General features: G+C 41.0%; 1 protein-coding gene and 1 long non-coding RNA gene across 6 annotated transcripts in view; one reads left to right on the forward strand and one right to left on the reverse strand.

Annotated features, from left to right (window-relative positions):
* Window positions 1–247: 247 nt before the first annotated feature.
* LOC117768990 lies at window positions 248–27,914 on the forward strand. The gene is made up of 4 exons (XR_004615131.1): window positions 248–341; window positions 19,759–19,822; window positions 25,735–25,769; window positions 27,866–27,914. It is a non-coding gene; the product is annotated as an uncharacterized LOC117768990 (long non-coding RNA).
* frmpd3 (FERM and PDZ domain containing 3) overlaps window positions 3,405–27,978 on the reverse strand; it is an 80,084-nt gene continuing 55,510 nt past the window's right edge. For 2 of the 5 annotated variants that reach the window (XM_034597490.1, XM_034597489.1), the window contains 15 exons: window positions 18,423–18,535; window positions 18,172–18,326; window positions 17,578–17,680; window positions 17,257–17,302; window positions 16,486–16,590; window positions 13,332–13,439; window positions 11,689–11,820; window positions 11,141–11,260; window positions 10,725–10,861; window positions 10,047–10,173; window positions 9,625–9,714; window positions 9,228–9,407; window positions 8,847–9,051; window positions 7,299–8,186; window positions 3,405–6,588 (listed from right to left, as the gene is read on the reverse strand). In XM_034597490.1, coding sequence (XP_034453381.1) covers window positions 3,776–6,588; window positions 7,299–8,186; window positions 8,847–9,051; window positions 9,228–9,407; window positions 9,625–9,714; window positions 10,047–10,173; window positions 10,725–10,861; window positions 11,141–11,260; window positions 11,689–11,820; window positions 13,332–13,439; window positions 16,486–16,590; window positions 17,257–17,302; window positions 17,578–17,680; window positions 18,172–18,326; window positions 18,423–18,463 — 5,250 coding nt within the window. In that variant the 5' untranslated portion in view covers window positions 18,464–18,535 and the 3' untranslated portion in view covers window positions 3,405–3,775. Of the gene's footprint in view, window positions 6,589–7,298; window positions 8,187–8,846; window positions 9,052–9,227; window positions 9,408–9,624; window positions 9,715–10,046; window positions 10,174–10,724; window positions 10,862–11,140; window positions 11,261–11,688; window positions 11,821–13,331; window positions 13,440–16,485; window positions 16,591–17,256; window positions 17,303–17,577; window positions 17,681–18,171; window positions 18,327–18,422; window positions 18,536–27,978 lie in introns of those variants that run through there. The other 3 variants (XM_034597491.1, XM_034597494.1, XM_034597492.1) reach the window with 3 other exon arrangements.

Consider the following 27,978-nt stretch of genomic DNA (forward strand, 5'->3'; position numbering starts at 1 on the left):
GCGCGCTGAGCTCAGCGACTTTAGCTAATGAGCACAACGAGTAAGCTAAAATACAAGGAGACAGATAAAACCACTTTTAGCTGCCTCTTATCCTCCGGTTTTACATTTCCATTGCCTCTGATAAATGATCTATTTTTAAAACATGTTTATTAGCTCTTAAATATTATTAATGTTTGGCAACTTTTGTGTTTCCTGCATGTGGGGGAAACTTTCCCCTTGTTAGCTAAATCTAACTTTCTCCGTTTAGCAGAGACGTGTGCCTGGTTTTACCTTCAGGACCCCAGAGTCATGGCATGGTGAGCTTATGGACTAGCTATAATAAAGGGCAGTGTCTTCCAGAGGTAAGAATGAAACATACAGGGACAGCACTGCTAATTTAACTCCATCGCATCTTTTCTGTGAAGACGTTTCACATGCGGACATAGTAGGAAACAGGTGTTTGCTAAAGACATCAACAATCGCTGAGTTTTATTCACCTGTCACAGTGAGCCATGGCAGTGAGCCAACATGCGTAATACCAGGACTCTGAAACCAGCAGCTAAATGATTCTGAATTCCCTTTTAATTCACATCTGACATCGTCACCATGCATAAACTAATAACAGTTGCCGTGGCATATTACCGCATGTTGAGGTGGGTTAAATTGTGTGTGTTTTATTCTAGATCTACATCCACAGACGGTTATATTTTCACTGGATTATCTTCTGTTTGGTTTAGGCAAAGAGGAACTCTGGCTGGTACTGGGCTTAGACACAATCCTATTTTCAAATAGCACTCACACAAACAACTCAGAAAATCCCATTTTAAATAAACTTCTCTTTACTGTAAATACCCCCAAAAAACCAAAGGTTTTTCACTGTTGAGTCAAAGTCAGTTTTTGCCAAAGGTAACAGTAAGATCCTGCTGCAGATCCACATGACATTTGTTTGAAGTAATTCGAACTGACATCCTGTTACTACCACCGGTTCTCTGCATGCAATGTCATTTCCAAATTCTCTGAAAGAGTTTATATAATATACTTTATTGCTCTTAAAACATGAGTTAACTTTGTACACAGACATAAGACCACAGTGACGACAAGATCATTGACAGTAAATAAAAACAGGAATGAACAGGGGCACATAAAGAAACAATGGATTAAGCCATGGCGGACTTATCATGTGAATGAAACACAGACAAATCCACACAGTTTTGCAAAGCAACTGAACAATGACAACCACAGATAATTTTTACCGTAATGTTAAAATGTTCAAGTGTTGATGAAAGAACACTGTCTGACATTTTGGCTTATAAAAATAAACATGTCCCATGCTTTATACTCATAATATACTCTTTAAAATATATGATTTGCTATTAGTGTCTATGTTACATTACTACTATAAATAATTACCTTACAGACATGTTTAATCTTGTCCTTTTTACAAAATACAGAGGTTGGATAAATCTTAATGTTACAAGTAATTCTTTAAAAGTATGTCTTAGTCTCTCAAATATTTAGTATCTTATTATTTACATAACAGTGTAGAATAATACATTTTCCATATTGAATATCATTTGCAAAACATTGACATGTTGCCACCACAGCCTTTCATTCTTGTCTGGTTTTCCACTTTAAAATAGGAACATTTTCTGAACAAACCTTCGATGGTCAAAGTATATGGCCCAGAAAGTAGCGGGAAAGACATGCAGTACAGTGAAAGAGAAAACACTGCGTATGGTTATGGAAAGTGCCACATCAATTGCAAAGGAAAAACTGTTAAAAGAGAGTGCTTTACAACACCAAGGATGGGCACTGAAACCAAGGAGAGTGCAACAAAGCTGATATCCTTATTACCTTTTCATATTGAAGATTAAATTGTCAGTATAAAATGAAAACTATTATAAGTGGGCTTTATTTGTTTTTACTGTTCAGCTGTGAGTGGAAAAAAGAATTACAGATAAGATTTAAGAGATATTTATCATTAATTACAAAACGTGGAACTGGCTGAAAATTGCAGCAGTACTAAAAGATAACATGAAAAAAAAATTAGGTACAATTAAATTAATACCATTATTGTTTTATAATGATTCAATATGAAACATTTGTAAGTTTGATTTAAATGACTATGTATACTGTATGGCATTTAATATCATACAATTAATTTTCATATTAGTTTCCAAACAGTGAAATCCCTTGATTCACGGATGATTCAGTTAAATGCCATGTGTCAGGGTGGATGTTTACAAAACAATATTACAAAAAAAGTTTGACAAAAATCCCAAAGGACTGACCAATAAATACATTTTATTTTCAAGAAAAATAAATAGTGTATTTATTGTCTTTAGTATATTGTAGCCCTGTTGCCACTATTAAATTGGTTTCACAGCACTTTCTCTTAACAGTATGTCCATTATACATGTTAGGCCAGCACAACTATAAAGCCTCTGTGATTAATATCCAGGAATAACAAGAGGATGAGACACAAAGGAGATTTCAGACAAGAAACAGATGTGTTAGTTTTATTAAAATACATAGAAAACTACTTTTGTGTGTTTCTTATATAGTTGCTAGATTGCACAATGTATTACAGCACATAGAAAGCAAATTTGTTTATATTGTATCTGAAAACCTGAATAAAAACAAGGGTCTTTTGAAACGTATAAGCTTTAACCTTGAGGAGATGAATTATGTAAAACTGGTGTTGCGGACTCAAGTGAGTTTTTCAGCAGCAGAGTGAATAAAACAATGCTGAATCCAACATTAAAATACATAAATTTCAACTTCAGAGCTAATTTCAGAGGTTGTGCAACATCCTATAGCGATACGCTTACTCACTTGCAAGTGAATGGCTATGTTTAAAACTATGATTCACAACATGTGGGATGCATGTGAGCTAGTGGTCACTGAAGGTGTAAAATACACTCTGTGCATTATCAGTGTACAGTGTGGGTATTCCTTCTCTACAGCTGAGTGAGGTAACAAGACTCATTACTGTACAGTGGATAAGACTGTGACTTGGGTCTCTGCTACATTGTCTGCCCTGAACAGGTGTGTTTCATACCTGCACTGTTAAAGTGAGAGAATGGGCTTCTGTCAGTCAGTATAGTTTAATACTGTATGACCGACTTGTCTTTCAGTGGTTATTTTCCAAGACTGTCCCTTTCATTTGGACTCTTGTATCAGTATGCCAGACACTGTTAACATAGCCAACAGAGATCTCCATTTTGTATTACAACAGTTAGATATTTCAACAAACGAACACATCACCATCTAACCAACCAACGCTTCAGACTACGCATTTTACAGAAGTCGCTACTTGACGAGATCTCTGATATATTTTTGTCCAGTGCATACATTTATTTCTGATGATTTGTAATAGTTCTCTTAAATCAGTACATTTCAAATATATTCTTAACCTTTTTTTCTTCACAAAACTTTATTATTTGCTAAGTAGACACAACTCAAATATACATTACATATAAAATATTATACTTTGATGACTTATGTGTTTTGTGAATATTAGTATGAGGTGATTAGCCCTGTGTCACCCAGTCAGTCATAGGGTTCTTATTCCATTGTGCATTAGTTAGGTGTATCCTTATATTTCAAAACAAGATCCACAAGGCTACCTCAGGGCCTGTAAACATGGGATGGAACAGCTGCATTGTAATTTTTACTGAGGATGATTCATTGCACGTCTTGTAAAAAATGTAAACAATGAATAAATAATGAATTTGGATAGAGTAGCCAGCCACCAAACCGGACTGTTGTGATTACATCCCAGCCAGATTTATTTTTACTGGGCAGGTAGAGTTTTAATGGGTCGAGTAAGGGAGCTCATGTTATTGGTGTTCGAGGAAACTTGAGGGCTCACTGTCTTTGTTGGCAAGCTGCTTGAATGTCCCATTGATTCTTCTGCTGCACGCAGAAGCAAAGTGTAGTTGATAGCTACTTCCTCAACTTTTCTCAATAGCTGCAGCCTTTGGGCTTCTGAACGAACCCCCCTGACCAATTTAATGAAGGTTTGAGTTAGTTCACACAATACTTGAAAGCTAGCTGAGACAACAGCAAGCATACGTGTTGGGCTTTTTTCAACACTTGCCACACGTCGACAAGATGCTCTGAATTCTTTGAAGCGCACAGCCAGCTCTTGTTTGTACTCTGCAATTCGTGAGGGCTGAAGACGGGCCTCGCCCTCAGCTTGTGGGCTATTAGCACACTGACGCAGGATAGCTAGCAGCTCATTAGCATCCAACTGTGCATTTAGAAAACCATCGGGTAAGCTGAATGTTTTTCCCTGTAGAGCCTGTACCCGTGCCAGGCTCCCCTCTAGTGTACCACAGGCTCTTAGGTCAATCTCCTGTGTTTGTGGCTCCTCCTCTTCGTCCTCCTCCTCTTCCCCACTGCAGTCCTCTGCATTAAGAACCTGCAGTGTTTTACTTACTACAGGGAAGGTACATGAGTCTAGCTCCATGCCTGGAAGGACCTGAAGGGGTATGGAGTATGAGACCTCATCCTTCTCACTACTTTCATCTGCAGCCTCACACTTCCTGTAGCAAAAACAAAATGAGCAGCATTTATCCTTGTCATCACTGTCTTCACTGGGCAGGGTCAGCAGCACCTCACTAGTCCCCTCTTTACTTTCACACAGTAGCTCTTCTCCCTGAATAAAATAAACACCCTTTTTTCCCTTCCCGTCTGCCTGGTGAGACTGAGTGTGGACTGGCTCTACTGGAGTGGGGAGCCTCAGCCCTGTGGCCCTCACTCTCTCCATCTCCTTCTCTAGACTCTTAGCTTTGGGCTTCACCTCAGCATACACAGGTGCATTGGTGCTATTATCCAGTTCTCCAATGCTGTAGCGCCTCTGGAGCTTCTTATATTGTGGAGCTCCAATGCAATCTGCCTGAGAAGTACAGGTGGGCAAGCAGGATCCCTGCTCTACTCTTGGCTCTCTTGACTCAAGGCTGGTAGAGCGTATTCTTGTCGTCTTAATCTCTAAGGTCTGAGGTCTCCTAGTAGCACCTTGGGTGTGAGGAGCTTTGGAAACTGCCGGAGGGGTCTTCGAGATAATTCTCTCTCTGCCTCTGTTTTGTGTCTCTGTTGTTGAGCCCACTGGTGTGTCAGGTAGTCGCATGCCCCTACACATTCGCTTACAGTCACAGCTGCGTCTCTGCTCCCTGGAGATACCCGGTGCCTTTAGGACAGGGCTGGTGCGAAGCTGGCAGGCACAAGGAGTGCCTGAGGGCACAGGTGAGGATCCCTGGGGCAAAAACTCTCCTTGGGATGACTTGGGTTTCAGCAGCTCCTCTAAAAACTCTAACTCATACTGGCGGACTTTCTGCAGTTGAGCCCTTCGCTCATCTGTTTCTCTTCGCATTCTTGCTGGGAATGTAGCTGAAAGAAGGTTTCTAAAACTTAAGAAAGGGGCACTGCGTTGGGACTTACCCTTACCACTGCCTTGCTTCTTTGAGTCTCTGGCTGGGAGAGTGGATGCCATTTCTACAGATGGGCTAGGTGTTGTTGGATCATCTAAAATAGGAAAGGATATGATAGGACATTTCTGTGTCGCCTGGTGGGATTTGCCCTGGGAACACTCAGTCTGGCTTTCAGCTGCTTCTTCTCTCACTGCTTTAACAGGCAGACGAGGGGAGTACTTGGTTTGTATTTGAGGGCTGGGTTTTGCCAAACTGGGATCAGCTCCTACTCTAACTGCATTTTCTTTAGTGTTAGCCAGCTGGAGGCCTTTTGCCCGAAGACGTTCATCATCTGTTTGGGAGGACGATTGAAACACTACTACCTTCTGAACCTGTGGGTCTTTCAGTCTTAGTTGTGGCCCTGGATCATGTTGCACTGGGCATGTGCAGAAAAGGTCATCAACTGGTAGAAGTTCTGTAGAGCTTGAAGGCTTTATGGTCTCACTAGAGGCAGTTTCGGCATCTTGGCACATTTTTGTGGGGGAAATCTTGGCAGAGGCAGTTCTGTCCACAGGCAAGAGGATTGGTAAGGCTTTGTTGCTAGCTTCTGTATTAAGAGGTGTTGTTTTCTTCCTCTTTATACCCTCAGAAAGATTTTGGCACAGTGTCTCCCCAGATAAATTTGATAGCATCTGGTTCTTACTAACTTGAGCTGTAAGTGAAGCATCAGACACTTTAAGTTCATCGGGTGACTTAGAAGGGGGATCAGGGGTGTTTGCTTTGGTGGAGTCAGAGTTTGCCTTCATTTCTGCTTTCTGTTCAGTCTGAATAATATCTTGATTCCCCCCTTGCTCTCTCACAACACTGAGTATTGCTGAGTCTTGACTGGGACTGACTTTAAAGGGAACAGTCTTGCTGAGGATTACTTGCTTGGTTGGACAGCCAGCACGAATCTGACCCACAGAGAATGCCCCCGTACCAATAGTTTTTGCAGTGCATCCAGGGATAGCCAGAGGAAAATCACGACGGCAGAGAATACGTTCCTTGTTGATATGGTGAGCCAGCAGGTAGGCCTGGTTTTGGTTCTGCTTCATAGCTGATACCATCTCAGAAACATCTGTCAATTCTGAGGAGTTTGTCTCATGGCCTGAGTCCAATGATGATTCAGGTGTAATGGCAGCTAAAACAATCAACCCTGAGGAAGAAGACAACACAACATATTGTTAGGATAATCAAGAAATAATGAATATAGATAACACAGAATTATAACATTTTATATAAGTGTGTTACTGTAGTTTTTTAACCGGACATTTGCAGTTGAGTGGAATCATCTTAATTTCAAACAACAAAAATCATTTTTGGAACAGTCATCCAGGATTGGATTTAAATCCTGTATTGAGATTGAGCTATATGTATCAGTGGGCTTGCCTCACCCAATTGGAATGAACTGTATTTTTTCATGCGGATGGGTGTGCTTAACTGGTGTATACAGACCATCAATCATCCTACTCCTATGTTTATGGAATCAAAAAATTAGCTGGCCTTGTTGTCAGTCTCATAATATTTATTTTAAAAGAGTTTTAACTCTTTAGACACAATGTTGTGTCTAAAGAGTTTAAGAATGACTTTTATATTCTAGTTTGAGTCATTCCGATTTTTTTCAGTAAGGCAATCTTAAAGCCTCTACCTCATAATATTATACATGTATTGCTTTAAAATTAAGAGATTACATGATTATTTAGCCATTTCACAAAGATATTTGCTGAAGTAAATATAGAGATTATATACTGTAAATGTACTTTGTAATATTAATTGATAAAAAAAAGCAGCATTTCTTTTATATATTAGTGCTACATGTAGTTCTTTGACTGAGATGTGGGCAGTTGCATGACTGAGGTTGTTGACCTGCAGTCTGTGTTGGCTGCTGAGGGTGATGGGGGAAGTCCTCAGAAGCTGCCAAAGCCTCTAGCGCTTGTAAGGTTGACACCAGAGCATCATCAAGCTCCTGGGCATGATCTCGGACTGTTCTCGTGGCCACATTATCGATAAGAGTCACAGGCACATCTTCCTTGGCTTGGGCCAGCTTCCCAGAGGTGACTGCAGGGCTGGCACTGATACGAGCCTTCCTCGCTCTCTTTTGGTCATCCTCATCTGAACTGTTGTCCCTGAATCCAGGTGGTGGGGCAGCAATAGCAGGTGGTGGTGGTTGCAACTTCTCTCCTCCAGTATGTACCTCCTCCTCCTCGTCCTCTTCTTCATTACCTGGTGGCGGAAGGGCCATGAGATCAACAGCACCTCCATCTCGGGAGGCACAAGCACTGGAGCAGTGTTTTCCAGAGCTCCCACTACTGTTCACTGCTCCTGACAGACCCTCTGCCTTAAGCCTGGCTTTGCAGGAGTCACAGAAGTATCGTGATGTTTTCTGGGATTGACCCATTGTTTGGGCTCGGATTCTAAATCCTGCATTCTCCACTGCTGGGCTCTCTAAAACCCCAGTTATTTCCTCTGTACTCTGCTGGGTGGGGTCTGACTTGGTGCGAGGCCGACCTGGGGGCTCCTGAGAAATAAAGTTCTCATTGATGTCAAGTTCAGTGTGTGGTTGGATCTCCTGAAATTGTTGTTGCTCTCGAAGGTGGACATGACACAGCCCTAGGTGCTGAGGCTCTGCTGGAACTACGGCCCTTGAAGACCCTGACTCTCTGTGCGAGCTTTCCCTCTCGTCCCCTCGCCGACTTCCACTTGGCAAGCTGGTTGCCCCGGAACGTGGGTGGGCATGGTGGGAGCTTCTGTAATCTGAGGATAGAATTGTCAGAGCAGTGAAGAGTTTGAGGTATCAAGAACTAGGCGGTATAGAGAAGATCCAGATAGGAAAGCAGAGGCGACAGCTGGTGGTCACATGGGGGTTACTTGGTATTTCAGAGATGGATGTTGAAAGTTGAAGTTTGTTTGAGATTTGAAAGTTAGATTCTGGTGGAATGTGATGGTATGATGATCCTTCTTTTAAGTAGACTACAGGTTGAGACAGCAGATGGTAGAGGATCTGTTCATGTTTGAAAAGTAAAATGTCTATGATTAAATCTAAAAATTCAATTCATTCTCACAATCCATAATAAAATGTTGAGGAAAAGAGAGATGAAGTATCCCATTCCAATGAGTCAAGATGGAGATGAGAGACAGCAGAGGGCGCCATGGGATGGTAGATCAAGGAAAGCCTGGTTACTATAGGCAATGGTTTCAGTCAATGAAGAAGCAGATCAATATCCATGAAAATATAATGAGGATTTCCAAATATTGTCTAACATGCCATGTCTAATGGGATTCTGAAATAGAAATATGTCAACCATTTTCACAATGTTATTTTCTGTAAATTATTTGCATTTAATATTTATTGCCTAATCAGAGCAATCAGCATTCAAAATTAACCAATACAAGTCAAAGAGACTTCCAACATACCTGCCTTGGTCAGCTGAGACTGACCAGGTGTCCGGAAGTAGATGGTCCGTTTAGGGTCTACAAACAACTTGTAGTAGCCAGAGATGAGGCATGCGAAGTTGCTGGCATCAGGCCACTCCATGAGTAGGACCAGCGGCTGCAGGGAGTGATAGGGAGGGGAATTAGGAGACAGGAAATGAGCATCACCTGCTCGTTTTCCAAAGACCTGATGAAATAGAATATATAAAACAGCTTTGTACTCAATTTTGTCATTTGTAGAGTTAAAATGGAAACTGTAGCTCTAAAGAGTTGCCATACTAAATGGACATTTTCCTTGCTATGAAATGGTTTTATCGTTATTTATAGATGTTATTATAAAATGCATCTGCTCTGCTTTAATACCTTGGCTTCGTGGATTGTCACCTCCACACGTGCCACTCCTTGGCTCTCTCGGTAGAGTTGGATCTTGGCAACCCTACTGAACTCAGTCAGAACTGTTGTGAGGTTGTTTTTCAGGTCAATAACATGACTAATGCCATGTCGTGGGCCCACAAGTAGGGTTGTGGCTGACTGTTTCTCATCCTGTTAAAAGACATAGGAGGTTTACAATGCTATGCTTTTACTTTCTTAACTGGAACAACACACTGCACCTTTTAAAAATCCACTGTTTAGACAACTCCTTGTGAAATGAGTGCATTTAAAAAGCTCTATTTGCAACTACATGCAAAGCTTCAAAGATATCAAAGGAATTAGGTACTAGAGACACTCTGGACTGTAAAAAGATTCAAAAATGTTTTACCAGTCCGGCAGTGTGGAACAATATTCCTCCAAAAGGTGGGAGGTCATTTAGTACACGCATGTATTGCAGCTTTCCTTGGAGAGGAGGGACCTGTCAACAGAATGATAAACAAGAAACTATCATCTTTGAATGAGGAATCCTCTTTCAGCACTCACTATGTCATCCTCCAGAGGGCACTGTTGAGCCACATATGTTGGGAGTACAGTCTTATGCAACAGTTACATCTTCAGAGAGAGCTTGTCTTAGGATAAAGGACTGGTTATCTAGCAGACTTACTATTTGTTACCTTATAATTCATATTTCCTCCAAACAAGAAGACAAATTTAGAGATTTAAATGTTAAAAGTAATCAAGTGCACCAAATGCAGTAAAATCATCCACAAGAATTGTCAGTTAATGTTAAAATGTTTTATTTGAAGAAACCTTGTTGCCTGATGGTGGTGGATGCTGGTAGGTCTTCAGCAACTGAGACAGGGTCTTGCACACATTCTTCTCCTTGACTGTTGGAAGCAGAGTAAGGGGTAGAAAAGGCTCCAGTCCCCACTCTTTTCTGTGACAGAATGAAAGAGGAAAGTCAGAGGGAGTACATGAAAAGAAAAGAAGAAAAACATCAGAGTTGCTTGCAGGGAAGACTTCGCGACTGAAGACACAGAGGAGTTTTTTTTTCATCTCACTGGAAACAATGGTGTCCCTAGCTGTCACCCTGTATGACTTCTGCCTCGACATGGCCACCCTAAGTCTATTACAGCACAGTGGATCTGTTATGCTTCTGAAGTTGTGATGGCAGAAGCTAATGGCTTGCTAGGTTGAGGTTATGTACAATAAATGAGCAAATTGCGGGAGAGATGTTATTTCACAAAGCATTAGATTTCTTTGTCTCATAATGACATCAGGAAAATGATCCATGAACAACTTGTGTTTTAAAAATTATTAGGATTAATTATCAATCATCTAGATATTACTGACTGAACAAACTTCACCGTGGGATGCAGTGATTTGCTCTTCAGAATTCTTAATGAGGGAAAAAAAATGCAATACATCAATTTTGTCTTCAATTCCTCATAAATTAATTTCAAAGCTAATTCAGTTTTTTGGACTTACTCAACATGCTTGAGAGAGATCTTCTGATTGGGCCTTGCAGAGGACACAGTGATGTAGATATGGAGTGCAGCCAAACGTAACGTGATGTCAGATTTCCAGTCCATACCAAAACGCTCCTTGATAACGTCATTGCGATTCTGTGAGGACATGATGAAATGCTTTGTACACAGCTGATTATGAACAACACTGTTAAAGACCAGATGCTTTTGGATAGTTGCACATGACATCTGGCATGTCATTTTTTGTAACTCTAAAATTACCCAACAAATCCAATCCACGATATAATCTAGAATGAAACTAGCCACCCATAGGAACTTGAAATCATTGGCTCTCCTGCTGCTCGAGGGGACAGCTCTCCAACAGTGTCACGAGACTGGAGGACATCCTTATAAAACCCCTTTTAATCCATTGATTACCTGTATGTAGAGGTACTCAAATGCAGCAGGGTCCCTTCTCAACAGGTCCGCAGGGTCCTTGGGGAAGAAGCACATGCGGAACAGACACTTCATCCCTTGGAAATAGGTTCGATGCACCACCTGGAGGAATACACCGGTATCAGCTAGTTAACGACAACATCTTTGAAATTAGTCACAAGCACACTTTGGTCCAAATTTTTTAGACCACTTTCCACAAGTAAACAGGGTTGACTTCTGGATGCACCCTATTTTCCAAACACTGCAGTCGGTCACAGCATGTCTTGTTTTAGTCAAGGTGAAAGAAAAATGTTGAACCATCAACCGACCAATAATGGCAACAACCTCAAGTGATTATGCTATTCAGAATATGTCAGAAACGAAACATAAAGACACTTAGAAATACACACCAAAGCTCAGAAATGCATTCTAACCAACCACCAATTAATTGGGGTTGCTTTTATTGCTTTCATACTGCTAAACCCATAGCTATCATTAACAGTTTTTAGACACATTTTAAACCAATTTCCCAGTTTTTGGGGGTTTCTTACATGTGTCAAAGGCTGGTTCTCCTGTAGCAGTTGCAACCTCTGATCCTGCTCCAGACCACCTGCCTCAAGTACTAAGGCAAAGTGCTCTATGTAGCGTAGTGAGAGGCGGTCCTGCAGTGAGGAGATCACATCCTGGAAGGAGAGAGATCCTCAGATTAGATACTGAAAAATATTTCCACAGCAAGAATACATTCTACTACAGGTAAAATATACATTTAATGTATGGAGAATATTTTTAGCCTGAATTCCCTCCATGTTTATAGAGAGTGATTTGTCAAACTGAAATCCTTGTATAGGCTTTTGACGATGATATCATGTTTGGTATTATGTGCAATGGAGAGCTTCTATAGATGTTCTCCATTCTGCACAGCGAGTGCATCCATTTTAAGAAAATAACATTTGTGTGAACTTTTGCTCTTGTGCAGATCATTATCTATGAATCGTGTTTAGGTTTTCACATATCCTTTTTCTAAAATTCAGAGAACACTATCACAGGGGTAATTCACAGTTTTTCTGTTATTGAGGGCTATCCCCAAGGTTAAAATGTCATAATTTATATGCACTGTTAATATATCAGAGGCATTGACATTAAAAAATATTCTGTTGTAGTGATATGCTGCTGTAGTTTGGCTTGAAATCTCAGTATGGAGGCTCATTCAGACCTGAAAATTATGTACACTAATAATTTTCTCTCTACAAACGCTTAAATTTAATAAACAGGGATGTGCAGTTTTAACACTATTGACCTGTGTGGTTTGCATTAAAAGACGCCCGGGGAAACCACAATCATCTGAAGCATCCACAGAATGCTGTATATTGTAGTCTAAAATACTGCAGGAAAGCTTCTTTAGTTGACAGCCTGTCTAATGGGCATACTACCGGGCATCCTATTATGCCAATTGTGTTATTGTTTTATTGACCTGAGCCTTCTTATTATGCTGAAAATCCAATTAATTAGGCTAATAGTGGAGAGGTTCCTCCATCTCTCCTTTAAAGAGCTGCTCTGTTTCTCTTTCCCCCCTCACTCTCTCTCACCATTAGTAGAGGAGAGATTTAGAATCTGTTTAATGACTCTGCTCTGAGATGTCAGACTCGTCTTAGAGGCTGATGGAGGGATAGAGATGACCTCTGTCTGACTCATTTCAACTGTCTTTTTTTATTACTGCAATCACATAAGATCTTAAATAAAATAAAAAACCGAGGGGTTGATGTTCTCCTCAAAATTAGAGCTGTTTAATTTTTGAAAAGGACACAAGGGAGTTTAGATTATAAAAATGTATAATCACTCCATTAGGCATATTCTATTATTACATATTAAACATCAATGAATAATGAACACTATTCGATGGAAAAGTCAATGATAACAATTTGGTAATATTATGTCATATCTATACTCTGCCTCTTTAAGCCAGTTAGAGATATTTCTATTATACATTGAAATCTTTAATTTGAGTTCCAATAACCTTTGTTTTTTGCTGCTAGGGGCAGGGAATAAACTGTAAACACAAATAGACATATTATCAATTTTTAAGATGACGTTGTGAGACTATTTGCTCGTACTGCAGATAGGAGGTGGCATTGTTATTCCTTTGGGGGGGAATAACAATGCTATATTCTACTGGCCACCTGTGGTGAATACGTACCCTAACAGTGGTACGGCTGTCAAACGTAAAGGACTTAATCTGTCCATTCTCCAGGAACACCTTCAACACATTTGGTATGAGTAGCAAGGAGTCGTCCTTGAGCATTGTCTGAAAAAGATTTAGGGAGAAAACACCTTCAGTTAAATGGAAAGAAATTGATGGTATATGTGAGAATATGCCTAAAGGGTAATCAAGAATTAAATTGCTAAATACAAACACAATCAGTCGTGGGTTTGTACTCTGCTATGGAGATAGTAGCAGTAGAACGAAGGGCAAAGGAGGTGAGAGAAAATAACAATGGAAAGATACTTTAACTGAACTCTGGACCGTTAGAGAAGGAGCAAAACTCTGCCTCAGGATGAACACACCATGCATTGTATTAGGATCAAAGAAGGGTTTATTCAAGTTCTCCATTCTGTTCATTCAATATGTATGTCATGCAAATAAAGTTGGATGGTGGGAATGAAAGCCCTCACAAAGAGCTGAGAGAGGAACAAGAGGTGTGGCCTGATTCAGGGTTACTGTCTTTACTCGAAGCACTCAAAGTTCATTCTTGGTAGAATGTGTTGTGAGGGGTGACTCTCTCCTCCCTGTTGCGGTCTCCTTCTTTTTCATTATCTTGCTAAAAGTTTACAAAAACAACTACCAAGTTCTCATGATATAGTTTCACAGGACTACAGTTGTGATCAGAGGATAAGAAGGTCTCTTAATGTAATAAGATAGACCTGAGGTTTTTCAATGTGACATTTGGATGCATGCGGAGATGGAGCAGAAAACAGCCCTGCAGCCCTTCATCTTTTTTCCTGTATTATTCTTTTTTTATCTGATGATCAGATTTGTCAGAACAGTAGGAAGAAATTACTCATGACAGTAACGGGATGTAAATGTATTGCAACAGTATATCTCCAAAATTGCATTCAGCTGAAATAGAGAGTTTTGCTCACAGCAGATGCCCAGCAGTCTGTTTTTGAAGAACTTAAGTATTCAAAAGGCTCAACAAGCTGTTCTTCTTTGGAGACTGAAGGTGGCTAAGGCCTGCATGCGTAATAAGTCAACAGATCTTTCTCCTTACTTCAATAGTCAGCATGCACCAATCGGCAAAAGTCAGCATGCAGCAGAGAAGAGAAACCTCAAACATTCTCCCCATTGCTAGCTGCTACTTTTGTCCTTGTTAGTGAGCAGGAGCAGGAGCTGATTCGTCACATGCAGGGAAACTGTTATCAGGGACAAATCACAGCCCAGTGCCATGGCCTCATCTCTGTGAGGAGAATGTCATGCTATAAATTGGGGTTTGGTGGCTGAAATATCTGATCATTACCAATCATAGCATCCCCCTCACATCTCTGCATCAGCATTAATGAGATTCACAAATGTGAGATAGAAACAGCGAGGAAAACTGAGGAAGAGAACAGATCCAGCCTCCTGTTGATTGCATTTAATGGAAACTGGTGGCCTTCGCTGGCTTGATTTAGGGCCTCTAAAGGAAGCCTGTGGTGTTCTCTTGATCTCGACTGCTGGTACTGCAAGGCTAGAGTGGATGGTCGACTCAGCAGCGATGAAAAGCGAGCGTGAGTCGGTTGCTTAAAACTGTGTTATAGGTTATCAGCGGCCTGGTGGTCCCCGTGATGAGCAATCCAGTTCTCTATCTTCTTCCATTAAGTACATACTAAATGGAAAATAAGATGATGAAATGCCCTTTCCCAACTGATTCTTTATTGATTGTCTTGTTGCTTGTCCTCTTCATTCTCTCACTTTATTTACAGTAATAGATCCTTGATTGGCCACCAGGTGTTAGGGACTGAATCCATTTTTGGGATGGATGTGTGGTGAATGTTATATTTCATTTTGTGAAATACAATGCTGCTCCATATAGTCCCATGCCATTAGCTAATATACATAACCTTTGTTCCTCAAAATGATATATTCAAAGGGTTTGTCAAAAAAAACCTCATGGCCTTATGGCTTAAATGTAACACACCTTCCTTTTCCTCCCTATTTCGTGACTGGGATCTGAATAAGAAGTATCTCCTCCCTCACAGCTCACCTGCAGTTGAGGAGCCTTTTGCAGCCACCGATCCCTACCCACAAGTTGACATGAGTTTTTTTTTTCAGCTTACTTCGCTCAAATCATGTCTCAAGGGGTACATGTTAATGTGCAGTGTTTCCCATTAATTATCTAGACTGTGGTGGGCTCCCATATTCCAATTTGTTCTGCCACAGTTTCATATTGAGCCAACACATTTTGACACATCTCATAGTGTAATAAGAGATCTCTAACTTGGTGTGTGCACTGCTATTTGCAGAGTCACCCTACCACGTGCTTGCACTTTACCATCCAGGAGACCTCATAGTTTCAGCTGCAGTTTGACTTCACTTCAAACCTTCGTTCGTATGCATGTGCACGACTTTTACCACTATACATTGAATTAGTTCTGTGTGAAACGCTGAATATGTTCATATGTAAACCTTGATTTTCACTAAAGGGGGCTTTTATTGTTTTCTTTCGACAAATATTACAATGAAAAGTTGCTAAATAAACCATCAAATGATCCCATTTCCCTGGTTGATTGACTATCAGATCTTTTTATTTAATTAGGAAAATATTTAATAGAATATGAATATGGGGTACAATAACTCCTCAACTATCTCATAAAAGACTACCGTCCCTTTTTCCAAAAAATGTTAATACCTAACATATCTCTATTTTTCTGACCCTCCCTTACCCCTTATAAATTAACTTGTCCCTTACCTCATACATATTTCACACAGCAGGCCTTAACTGTATTCCAAGCCACATAAGTGATATTTGTAGCCTAGATGTTGATAAAAGAGCGAAATCACCCGAAAAACATCTCCAAGTGATATTATGTCTTAAAATGTCGGAATGCCTTTGAAAAGAGGTTCAGGTTGTTCCTGCGAGAATTCAAATCAGTCAGGAAAGCAATTTATTCTTGGCCAAACTGCTGGGCCGAAAGCATGCACGGACACACACAGACACTTGTACACACAAACACAACATAGAGAAGCTCAGACTCAAGCAAGGGTGGAGAGAGGACTTGAAGCTTTTGCGATCAAACAAAAGACATGCACAGTAGGAGAGGGCGGGACAGGGTAACAGCACAAGCCACAGGGAGACGTGTCATGTAGAACTTACTGAGTCCGGGTCGCTGATGGACACTTGCTCTGAAAAGCGCACTTTAGGCGGGTTAGTTCGCAGCCGGGCCTTTTTGGCTGCGCTTATGAAGGCAGACTTAGGTGACTGAGGATGAGAAGAGAGAGAGAGAGGAACTCTTGAATCAGCTTGGAAGACGAGACGTCAAAATTAGAGAAAAGCCCCAGTGACTGCCAGTGCTAAAGTGTGTTGGAGAGCCGACTAATGCTGCTGCAATGCGACAATTCCAAATCTGCTTTAGACGTGATGCTCACCTAAATATTTTTAAATTGTTGTGTTTACTGGCCTGAGAGCAATTAAGATCTTAGCCGCTTGATCAAATAGACAAATCCCTCCAGAATAGCTGCATATATCCAAATGATTAAATAAAAAAAGATTTAAACATCAGCATTCCATCTTCTGAAAATATCCAGGTTTTGGCATCCGGCTTAATTCAGAGTACATTTCTATTTCCTCTGTATGGATGCACAGAAAATCTTTATTTAATAAGGTCTCATGTAGGTGTTGATATGACCGCATGGAGCAGTTCTGAAGGAGTTACCTGGAAAAAGAAATTACTCTGATGTGTAGACGTGGCCATAAATGCTAATATAATCTATATATGTCTGTAATGTGTGAGTGTGCACTGCAGGAACAAAATACTCAGTGTTTCTGCATGATTCACAGTCAAAGTAAACGTGTTAAAACCCGATGAAGAGTAAGAGAAATCCTGTGGGAGAGGAACATGAAAGAGAGAGTGGCCCATTATACTACCTGATGGGGCTGCAGCACAGTGAGAACTATCGTGTCTTTGCAGCGTCTATGGAGAGACAACAAGAGAGTGAAGTGGGTTAGATAATGCCATGGACGGCATGGCATTTAGAGAGCTTCTCCAGTTTATATCTGCCATTTCCTCACTGTCCTTCAGCCGCGAAAGGGACTGACTCATCCACAGATTTGTGTTCATGTAACTCATCAGCAGCAGAAAGAAACAGTTTGTTTCTCACAATCTACCCTCCTCACCCGCGTCCTTTCCCCTCCCTCTTGCCCCTGACCTGTGCCCTCCCTCCCTCCTGGGACAGTAAAGGATGTTACCTTACAAGGTCTATGACTCTCTCTCTGGGCGCGTCGCTCACCGTCTCCTCGTTAATGGCCAAGATCTGGTCCCCGGGGAGAAGCTTGCCAAAGGAGGGGCCGTCTGCAAATGAGACGGGACAGACACAGCCAGGAGGCCAAGTCATGTGCATGCGATAAAGAGGTTTAACTTGAGACATCACATCACAGGATTAACTTAATGGGCCATCACTCTTGTATTCCATGTATTCTCCACTCACAAGCGCACACACGCACGCACACACACGCACACACACGCACGCATGCATGCACACACACACACACACACACACACACACACACACACACACACACACACACACACACACACACACACACACAGTTTCTCCATAACCTCAGAGGATATTACATTGAATTATTTTTAATTTCCTCGAGACTCACTCTCACCTTAAGCATAGCGTCTACTTGCCTTACCCCTACCTTGACTTTAAACTAAGCTAACCTTAAAACATGTTTCCATGAAATTTAATGATTTAGGTTATGGGGACTTACATTTCTTCCCATGGGGAAGGGTTAGGGTTACACATACACTCACACACACGCACACACACTAACCAGCAGAGACGGAGCGTACAATGACAGGCCTCTGGCTGCCTGCAATGAAGCCGAAGCCTTGAGTTGGGTGGCGCTGGATGGTGACCTGTCGAGCTGAGGCCGGACTTAGGGTACCACTGTCCATACCATCTTGGCTCTCCTCTAACATCACAGAGCTGCAGAGTGCACACAGACACAAATGTAAAACACCCACAAACGTTTAGAATATCCGACATTGCGTGATGTGTCATGTCACGTGTCGCAATGCGCACCTTTCGCATGCATTCGTATGTCCATCCTGGACCTTGGCCATCCCCTGAGAGGAGGGAGCAGCATGGGACAGGGTTGCACTGCAAAGGCCTCACTCTGTTTTGCACTCATTCACCTGCACACAGAGAGAAATAAGCGAAGCTGTTTGCTTAACAGTCAAAAGGATCTAAATCACTTTACACACAGCGTCTCTAAGAAACACCTTGGAATGCAGCCTCACAGAAAACTGAAAGGATAAATGTGAAGCTGAAAAATGTAATGTTCAGCGTTACAATCTCAGACATCCTCCCCTGTCAACAAGTCGTAGCTGTCTCATATGCTTTGCAAGGAAAAAATGCTCAAGATGGAAGCAAAAATGTAGGCATTTCATTAAAATATGTAGCAGCTATCAACCCAATACACACAGAGTATTTAACACAGTAAGATCTCTGAATCTGCCAGTCTCTGCCAGTGTGGACCAAGCTACTGCTGTGAACCACACATGCTCTTTTACAGATGCCTGTGTGGGAGGCAGTGACAGCAAGATTACTGAAAGTGTGAGTGTATATGTGGCACGTGGGTTTCTGTGTAGCAGAAAAATGACTCAAAAAAAAAAATGGATGCAAATGATTGTTTGAGGGAAAGAGAGCCAGATATTTGTACTCATATCTGCGATCTCAGACTGGGATGATTGCTGGCTGAAGACGAGACACTGATTGTGATGTTAATGGCGTGGATGGGATGAAACAGAAAGAGACAGACCCGCTGGATTGGATTATAATGCGGCGATACACTGAAGAGTGCACACACCTTTCTGAGTGCCACACACTGTCAGTAACAGGAGTGTGATAAGTCAATATTTCAGATTCATATTCTTGTCACTTGTTATTTCTGATGAGAGTGGCTTATGGAGCACCACGGCTCATTTACAATTCCAGCGATGCATTACTGATCTCTACCTTGTGTCATGGTATCAGATGAGGGTTGATGTATCCTAGATAGGCTTCATATCGAGTGCAATCCATGGCTACAAATCCATTGCATTGTGTGTGCTTTGAATCTCAATTACGCTAATCATTTAAAAAGACAAGATTTGAATAAAAATGTCAACATTCCATATTTAGCTGACTTACAAAGGATCATATGTCTGAATCAAAGATGCACAGTCCTGACAAATGAAGCCCCAGCTGCTGCTTCTGCCTCTGAACAGGATTAAATGTTTTTTTTTTTTTTTATTAAGAGTGATTATTTTCTCCTTTGATTCTCCCCCAGTGGATTTTGAAGGTGCACTTCTCTCCACAGTTATTCTCCGCCAGTCTGTCTCTCTAATGTCTTTCCGCCATCTGTCCTCCATTGCAGTTGCTGGAAGGACACCCATTCAGTTTGATCTTCAAGGAGTTGCCAGCCACCGCTCATTCATCAGGTGTGTGTGTGTGTGTGTGTGTGTGTGTGTGTGTGTGTGTGTGTGTGTGTGTGTGTGTGTGTGTGTGTGTGTGTGTGTGTGTGTGTGTGTGTGTGTGTGTGTGTGTGATTTGAGATTTGTGACCTCAGTGAAGATAGAATATTTTTGCTATAAAGAGCCTGCACTTTTACCTTTGTCTGTTATTCAGTTGGGTCAGATATCGTTTTGTGCAATACGGTTGCTAAATCCATACTGAAGCGATTATTTTTCTTAAAAGTCAATGATAAGGACTGTTTTTTTTTTATTGCTAAGGCACATTGGAAGTTGAAAGTTACTTACATATACAAATATTAATAAGTACAAATCATAACATAACAAAATCAAATAATAAATAAAACCTAACCCAACTACAATTATTTAACACTAAATAATAGTTTTAGTGCTTAATACAGCAAAACACTCCAAGCCCCAAACTCCTCATCAATTGTCCAAAACACGGAGTATCCCTCTGCTTTCCAATCTATCCTTCCTCCCTTTTACCTGGCATTGTTTTCAGACATTTTCTGCACGTCCCGGTGTCGGAATCCTTCCTCATGAAATACGACCACACTTTCGACCATTTAGCTTGCGGCATTTTGGTGTCGTGTCGACTCGAGTTTGAGGTTATTAACTGCAGGCTAATGTTACGTGCTGTCAGAGCCATATTGAGAGTGTGTTGCCACCAGAGTTAAGTGTAATATTAACTAGATTTGTGTGGTGATGTTTATGTTGCCTGGAATCAGAGCAACTATTTCAGTACAGAGCCGAAATGAAGCATCTGTGTTGTGTGCTGGTCCGATAGGTACGGGCCATGTAAGAACAGTATTCAACTTTACCATTCACAGAGCCCTTGATGTAGTTTGAGAGTCCCTGATTCTTTTTTGTACATACAAGATCAAATAACAAGCCAAAATTGTGGAACCATCGTTAGAAGAATACACAAGTGTTACTGAATCAGAAACAGAGGAACACATCCTCCTCTCTTTGTTTTTGTCCTATTGCTTTGGACACAGCTTTAGATTCCTTGCTCAATTTAGAGAGAGAGTTTTGGCATTCAATGTCAGTGTTGAGAACGAACTGAACAGAAGGGAGAGTGATGAAGGTAGCCGGGGGACACTGAAGCTTACATGTCTGCAAAGATAAACAGCCATTCAGCAGAGAGCCTGGCCTTTTACTGAGCGAGGACACCAAGGAATTCTGTCAAGAAATGATCCCCAAGGGCATCGGCAGACCTGCCCGTTGCTATAGCTACCGCTCTCGGTAGCTCATCGAAGCTTGGGTGGACGGAGAGATAGTGGGTGGATGAGAATAGTGATGTGGCCACTACGAGAGTAGGAGGAGCAGCCAGATGCTCTCCGATCACCCTGCAGCCACTGTGGCCATATGCCAACGTTTCCTGAGGCGCTGGGGGTCAGGGCAGCAGATACCTGCTCTGCTGCAGCTCACCAGGCCTCAGGGTCTGGGAAGAACAACCTTTTGCCTACTATTCTCCCAGGCCTGCATTCTGACAGATTTATTATTAGCTTGAAGGGTCACTGCGTTTCATAATGCTGCATTGTTCAGGGCCAGATCAGATATTAGGTATAAACTACAGGTTGAATTACTCAACCGGTCAGTCACAGAATCAGTTTTTTGGTAATGTTGAACTGAATTGCAATATGTATTACAGTAAGTCTTATTAGAAAATATTAGAATGAAAAACCTTTTGGCTTATTAATAGGCTTAATGGTTTTACTGGATGTAACTGTAGAGTGTTTACCCAAAAAATGTGCATCTTAGTGAATAACATAATAATTCATACAAAGTTATAAGGGGCAATAAGGAAAATAAAACCAGTTGGTACATATGTGCAGTATTCTATCTAAATGTCTATTGCCAGGAAGGAGTTGTTGCCATTTAAGATCAAACCGGATAAACCGGGATTAAGAGAGCTACTGTAAATGCAATCAGGTTACGTAATATTTAATTTCTTTGGAAAAATTGGTTCACAATTAAGAGACTAAGATCAGTTACAGAAGTTACAGAAACGTACAGACTGTAAGTGTATCACACTATGGGAGGATTTAGTGAGACCATATTTCTGTATAAATTATTTTGTGAAAAAAAGATTCATTGTTCTTGTTCTGTAAGATTACTGCTAACTGGACAGAGTAGAAATAGATTAAATCTACATTTATGCATTTGAAGTTCAACCAATCATACTCAAATTTCCATAAGTTTCAGATTGTGTGACAAGAAAACAGTTGATTAACATCATTCTGCTCTGCTGAAACTACAGCTCTTTAAATGATGCTGTCTTAAAGAATTGTGGGACAGCATTTTCTCCCTTTCTTTTTTTACAATAAAGGAGATAAGAAAGGAAGCATTGAAGCTTCTTTCCATAGAATTTAGATAATTCGACCAGCTCTTATCATGGTTTTCAGATAATTCTGGGTCATTTCACTCAGTTTCATCCGAAGGAAAAAGACTATTCAACGACAACCTGATATGTCTCGATACCCTGTTCTTCTGGTCCTATAGTTTAACCCCTGAAGTTGGGTTTTCTCATTGCCAAATGGCTGTTTCTTGGTTTGATCAGAGTGGAGGGCATTATAGTAGAGCAGGCAGATTGTCACATTCAATAGAGAGGAGTCTAAGATGAAACCCAGCAAAAAACAAATGGTCAAATGTTCTTTTATACGCAGTACTTTGATGATTAAATACGTGAAACCCATTTAAAAAATCCATAACTGTTTTTGAGGGATTGCATTGCATGTGAAGAGAAAAAACAGCCCGTAGCTGCTGCAGTTTTTCTGGAAACTCGAAGGACTCAGAAGGAAATTTGCAGCAAAAGAGGACAAATTAGTTTAGCCTGAGAGCAAAGATGAAGGACATCTTAGCCATCTTTAATAGAAATAGTAAAAGCTGAAAGCTGTCCAACATTTTCTGTGTTAAACAGCATACACTTGCAGTTGCTGCTGCCAGACAATGCATTTGCTCAGTTTACTCCTGCGTCTTATTTAAATTGTTCTGTGGATGTTGTCTCTCCTTGTTGGAACAATTACTGTCATTCTTGGCTAATAAAAGATGATGCTGACGCCGAAGAACTTAATTTATTGTGCAGGTCTGTCTGGGTCAAATTACAAGCCCAGAAAAATATTATTCTCGTAACCAATAAATCCTTTCATATGAAAAGCCTCTCAAATCTCGCCTAGGCTCAAAGACATATGCTTAAAAACGCTAGACTTAATCTGTAATTAATTAGTGTCATCTTAAGTTTGATGTTGAGATATAATTGCCTTGCTTGCTGAAGTAAGCATTTGTGAACATGATTGAATGCATTAGTGGAGATTACTGTAGAAAAATGTGGAAAAACCTACTGTGTGTAGCCGATTTAATAAACAGCTAACTTTTCGACAGCACATTGAGTTAGAAAAAAATACGATGTATGCATTCAGGCTAAATGAATGCAACATTATTCATGCTCATCCTACATTATCCAGACTTAATGAGTTCAGGCAATTCCCAAGTGCCGGAGTTGTGGGCTTAGCCTTTCGGATGCTGCGTCTCAAATGTAGATTCTTAATTGTTAGTTTAACAGGAATTAAAGAGTCTATTCCACTGGCAAATTAGCAAAACACTTCCACTTGTCACTGGGAATTATTTGGCTACTTACCCTGTTGATGCTTGAGGAATTTTCACAAATGTTACTGTTGCACTAATTGTTAATCTTTCCGATAAAAGTGAAAAGCCTGAATTATAAATAATAATTTTTCAATCAGAGATGGAATCAGCTGCGGGAACTTGGGAGTTGTGCAGCACTAATTGGAAATTGTGGACATTCATTAGTGACTGTATGTTATTGGAGAGTTGCCCTGAGATGCCAAACAACAGGTGAGGACTACTGCAGTTATTAATCAGACTGGGAGAACTTATATCCACCGGGCATCAGCTCTGGCTCTTTGTGAATTCAATCTAATATTGTTTTCCCTTGTGAGGAGACTGCAATGCACACTCCATTGATGCACTGCTCCATTTGTTGCTCTGTTTTTTGATTGTATCATATTAAAAAAACTATTCTTAGTGAACTGAGTTGGATTGAATTTTGTGGGATGAAGCTATATGGCAGGAGAGATAGTAAACTTTATAGAACAGCTATGGTCAACTCTGATAGCCTTAGAGTGTGTATCTGCATGCTTGAGGTGTGATTCTGTAATGTTAGTCAGCCAGCCAGATCCACCAGTTTGATCCAGACATGTTAAATCTCAGCATGTTGTCTGTTTGAGCTTGTCATCTGTGTTTTTTTTTCTTTTTCGTCTTTGTTTGTTAGCAGGAATATTCAAAAACTACTCAACTGATTTCCATGAAATGCTGTGGAGGGGTGGCGCGTAACCAAAGAAAGAACCTATTCAATTTTGGTGCAGATGTGGATCAGGACGCTGATCCAGAATTCTTTTTCACTCTCTTTAAAATAGTGTGAGAGAAGCGTGTAACATTTTTGTTAAGGGGACTGATATTTATGAATGTGTGCAATTTGGTGTAGATCCAAAAAAAAGAATCTGGATCAAGTGAATTTAAATGTGGTTCCTTAAGGGGACTGTTGGGCCTTGGCGGAGGTACAGTATACGCTCTACTGAGTGCCATTCTAGTCATATAAAATATATGACAGAGGTTGTTGTTTCATATTGGTTAAGTCTCTCATGCACACTCAAACTGCAGTAAACAGGATCACTCTGAGCCTTTACATAAATGTGATTAAATGTCACATCTTGAGTTACATCAGTACTAACAGAGACTGACACGATGAGACATGTTGTAAATCTGTAAAGAAATCACAAAGCACAGATAACAGACGAAAACCCACATGTCTTTTCACATTGACAACTAGATATATTTATTCACCATTTGTCTGAGACAGATTTGTTTTCTTCCTGAAGAAGAAACTCTGTAGTTGCAGGAGAAAACTGGTACGGAAGAGACATCTTAATGTTGCTCTGCGTCATCACAAGAAACATCTTTCTTATCCATCGCCTAAAACACTACAAACCACAAATTCAAGCAGAGATGATGCAGTATAAAGATGCTAGATCTTCTTTCAATTACTGCTATATCTAATTTAACATTTTGCATATTCATTCAAAGTCGCGTTGCTTACTCATATGTCTCATTCAGTCGCTCACAGTTCTCTTTCAGCCCTCGAGCGCAGGCTGCCAACATTTCATATCAAATGTAGCAAATCCTTGCATCTGAAAAAATCCTGTTAGGATTATGAAATGGGCGACACAATAATCTCGCCAGTGTAGTGTGAAATGAGCCTTCATGGACTAGAAACATGTCTGGCCGCTAGAAAAATGCAAATATTAAAGTAATTTTAGCTGGATGGTTTCCCACTGTCTTCGATCTTTCTCTTCATTATGAATACTGTTTTTTTTTTGGTTTGTTACTTGTGGTGATAGACAGGCCGTTGCACTGAGAGAGCCAATCAAATGAGGCCATCGGCACGGGGCCTAATCCTTCCCATCACTGCAGGCTGTTCGGCCCCAGTCCCACAATTCCTGCAGGGCAACACAACCAATTTGTTCTGAGGGGAAAGCAAAGGCTGAAATATGAAAGTCAGCCTCACAATTCTTCACTGATAAACTTTTCATTTTGTGTTTTGTCTGCAGGACTGGATCACTTAAAACCTCAAGGCAGTTCCTTTGACTAGAATGTGAAGCAGTTTATTTATTTAGCAAATCCCTCCTCTCCTGTTTTTCACCATTACCAGTTATATTAAGTGTTGCTCTCAATTAAACCTGTGCAATACATTCATTTACACCACACACACGTGCTCTCTTTTTACTTTACATTAACAATAATGTAAGTCTTTGCTGACTCTGTCTCACACCATGTTGTTTTCTCCCTCCTGCAGGTAGATTCTCCAGCCTCCCCCTCTCATCCCTGCTGCCAGGTAAACAATATATACCCCATCTCAGTCTACCTCACTTGACATGCTGGCTGCTCGCAGACCACACAATTGCCATTCCTGTTGTGTGAAATACAGATACAGACAAAAAGATTTGTGCAGCTGCAGGACCCATCCCTCTGTCTGTCTGTCTCTGGCTGTGTTCATTGCTGGCCCGCCTGCCAGAACGCCTGCACCCTTTCCTCTCTTTACACAAATGGCCTCCCCAGTAGGGCCAGATGGCATCCATTTAGCAAGTGCTGCTGACTGGTTTCTTACTTTCTTTTTCTGAAGTTGTTGCCCACCTTTACTGTTTCTCTGTTTTTTTTTTTCTGTTAATCTGTGTCGCCCCCTCTCCCGGTTACTGTCTGTCTGTCCGTCTGTCGCCACCTAGCCCCTTTCCTCTAACAGCCAAAGCTGGCTGCCCATTTGAAAACAGATTGTGGCTGTGGGTGAAAGCGACAGCTTGAGGGGTGATTGATGCAGCAAGGAGAGAGTGCACCGGCTCTTCAGGCGGTAATTTGTGTGGAAAACTTCAACTGAATGTTTACAGACAGTTGACTAAGTTGTCGGCTCTTTACCTTCCTCATCCTGCCAAAGCATTAGTCCCTTTCTTTATTTGCACTATCTTGTGTTGGGCCTGCAGACCTTAAAGGTTAGAAAGGCATAGATGATGACTCAGGGGAGAAATGTTGAAGTGTCAGATGTGCATCTGTTGTGGTTTAAGCCTTCTTACAATATGTGCTTTGGGTGCATAGTTGAACAGTCGTGTATCTTTGAGCGTCTCTTGGAACAGATGTTTTACAGCAATGACTCCCAACCTGGGATTCTTGTACCTCAGGGGCTACTTCTGTGAGTTTTGTTGGAAGGATTGTGGAGCAGCACAGCTAATTTTAAACCATGGAAATCATGGTTTGCTCAAATATATCTAAATATGATATATATAATATATCTTTATATCTAGGAGGTAAATGAGCAAATAAATAAAATTAGAAAGCAGTTAAGATGTTAACTCATACGTTTGCAAGTAAATTAGATGAAACAGCAAACAATATTGGATTAAACATAAAATTCCAGCATACTATGTTTAGTTTTAAAATTGAAGAAAGTGACATTAGAGCATGACAGTTGTGAAAACAGAGGAATAGAGAACAGATTGGCACCTGTTCTATAGGATGGTAGAAATGGGTTGGGCTGTGTAAGTTGGCAATAAGGATCTGCTGCATCAGTGTAGTCTGCCATGGTTTCCATTTGTCACAAGTCCCACTCAACTACTCATCACACTAAACTACACAAAAACCCATCTGGTCTGAAACCCCATTCAGCCCTCTGAGCACAAAGAAGCAAAACATAACATCTTGAGAAAACTTTTGGAGAGAAAAGTGAAGAGAAAACTCAGGGAAGGAGACTGCAGTCAGAAGAAAAGAGATCTCTGCTTTGTTCAAAGACGTGTTTGTTTATTTGTGTGTCTCCACGGTGTTATTGTCTTGGAGATGGAGAGAGTAAAAGGTTAAGAAGTGAATTGTTTGGAGGAGAATCTAGAGGAGGATACAGCACATCATTTCACTTTCCCCTCCAAATTCCATCAGGCAACAAATGCAAACATGGAGAGCAGCACCTCCACCCCATCCCACCATAATGCGTTCTGACCCTGTTTTTCCAGCCTAATTTAGATCTGTTCCGCCAACAATCAGCCAACAAACGTGACCTGACAATTCAGCAGGGTTTCAGAGGGGTCTTAAAAAGTCTGGAAATTAACTTGTTGAAACCGGCAGAAACACTGATTCTAGCTATGGACAGAATGTTGACACGCTGTTATTCTCACTGAAGATCTCATGAGGGAGAAGAAATCTATATTTGACACATACTGATGTTTTAATATGATGAAAAGGCAAACCTCTGCCCGGCCAGAGTAGTTGCTTCCCCTGACCAGACTTGGCTGACCCGATGGTCTCTGGCTTAGCTGCTTCTCCGACTCACTCTTACATTATTAATGTGATCACTGCACCACATGACCCACACCACAACATGGAAATGAATATCCCATCTTCCAGAGTGCACAGTCTGCAGGCTAACTTAACCCCGCAACCTCTGTGCTAAAGAGTAGCGATGCACTGGCGGCAGTCAAGAGGTTCACTCCGAGAGACAGAGGTGTCTTCACCCTGCTCCGTCAGCCCTTTCTTTCACCCTCTTGTATCACTTTTACCTGCTGTGC

The sequence above is a fragment of the Hippoglossus hippoglossus genome, chromosome 10, assembly GCF_009819705.1.
Source record: "Hippoglossus hippoglossus isolate fHipHip1 chromosome 10, fHipHip1.pri, whole genome shotgun sequence".
NCBI lineage: Eukaryota > Metazoa > Chordata > Actinopteri > Pleuronectiformes > Pleuronectidae > Hippoglossus > Hippoglossus hippoglossus.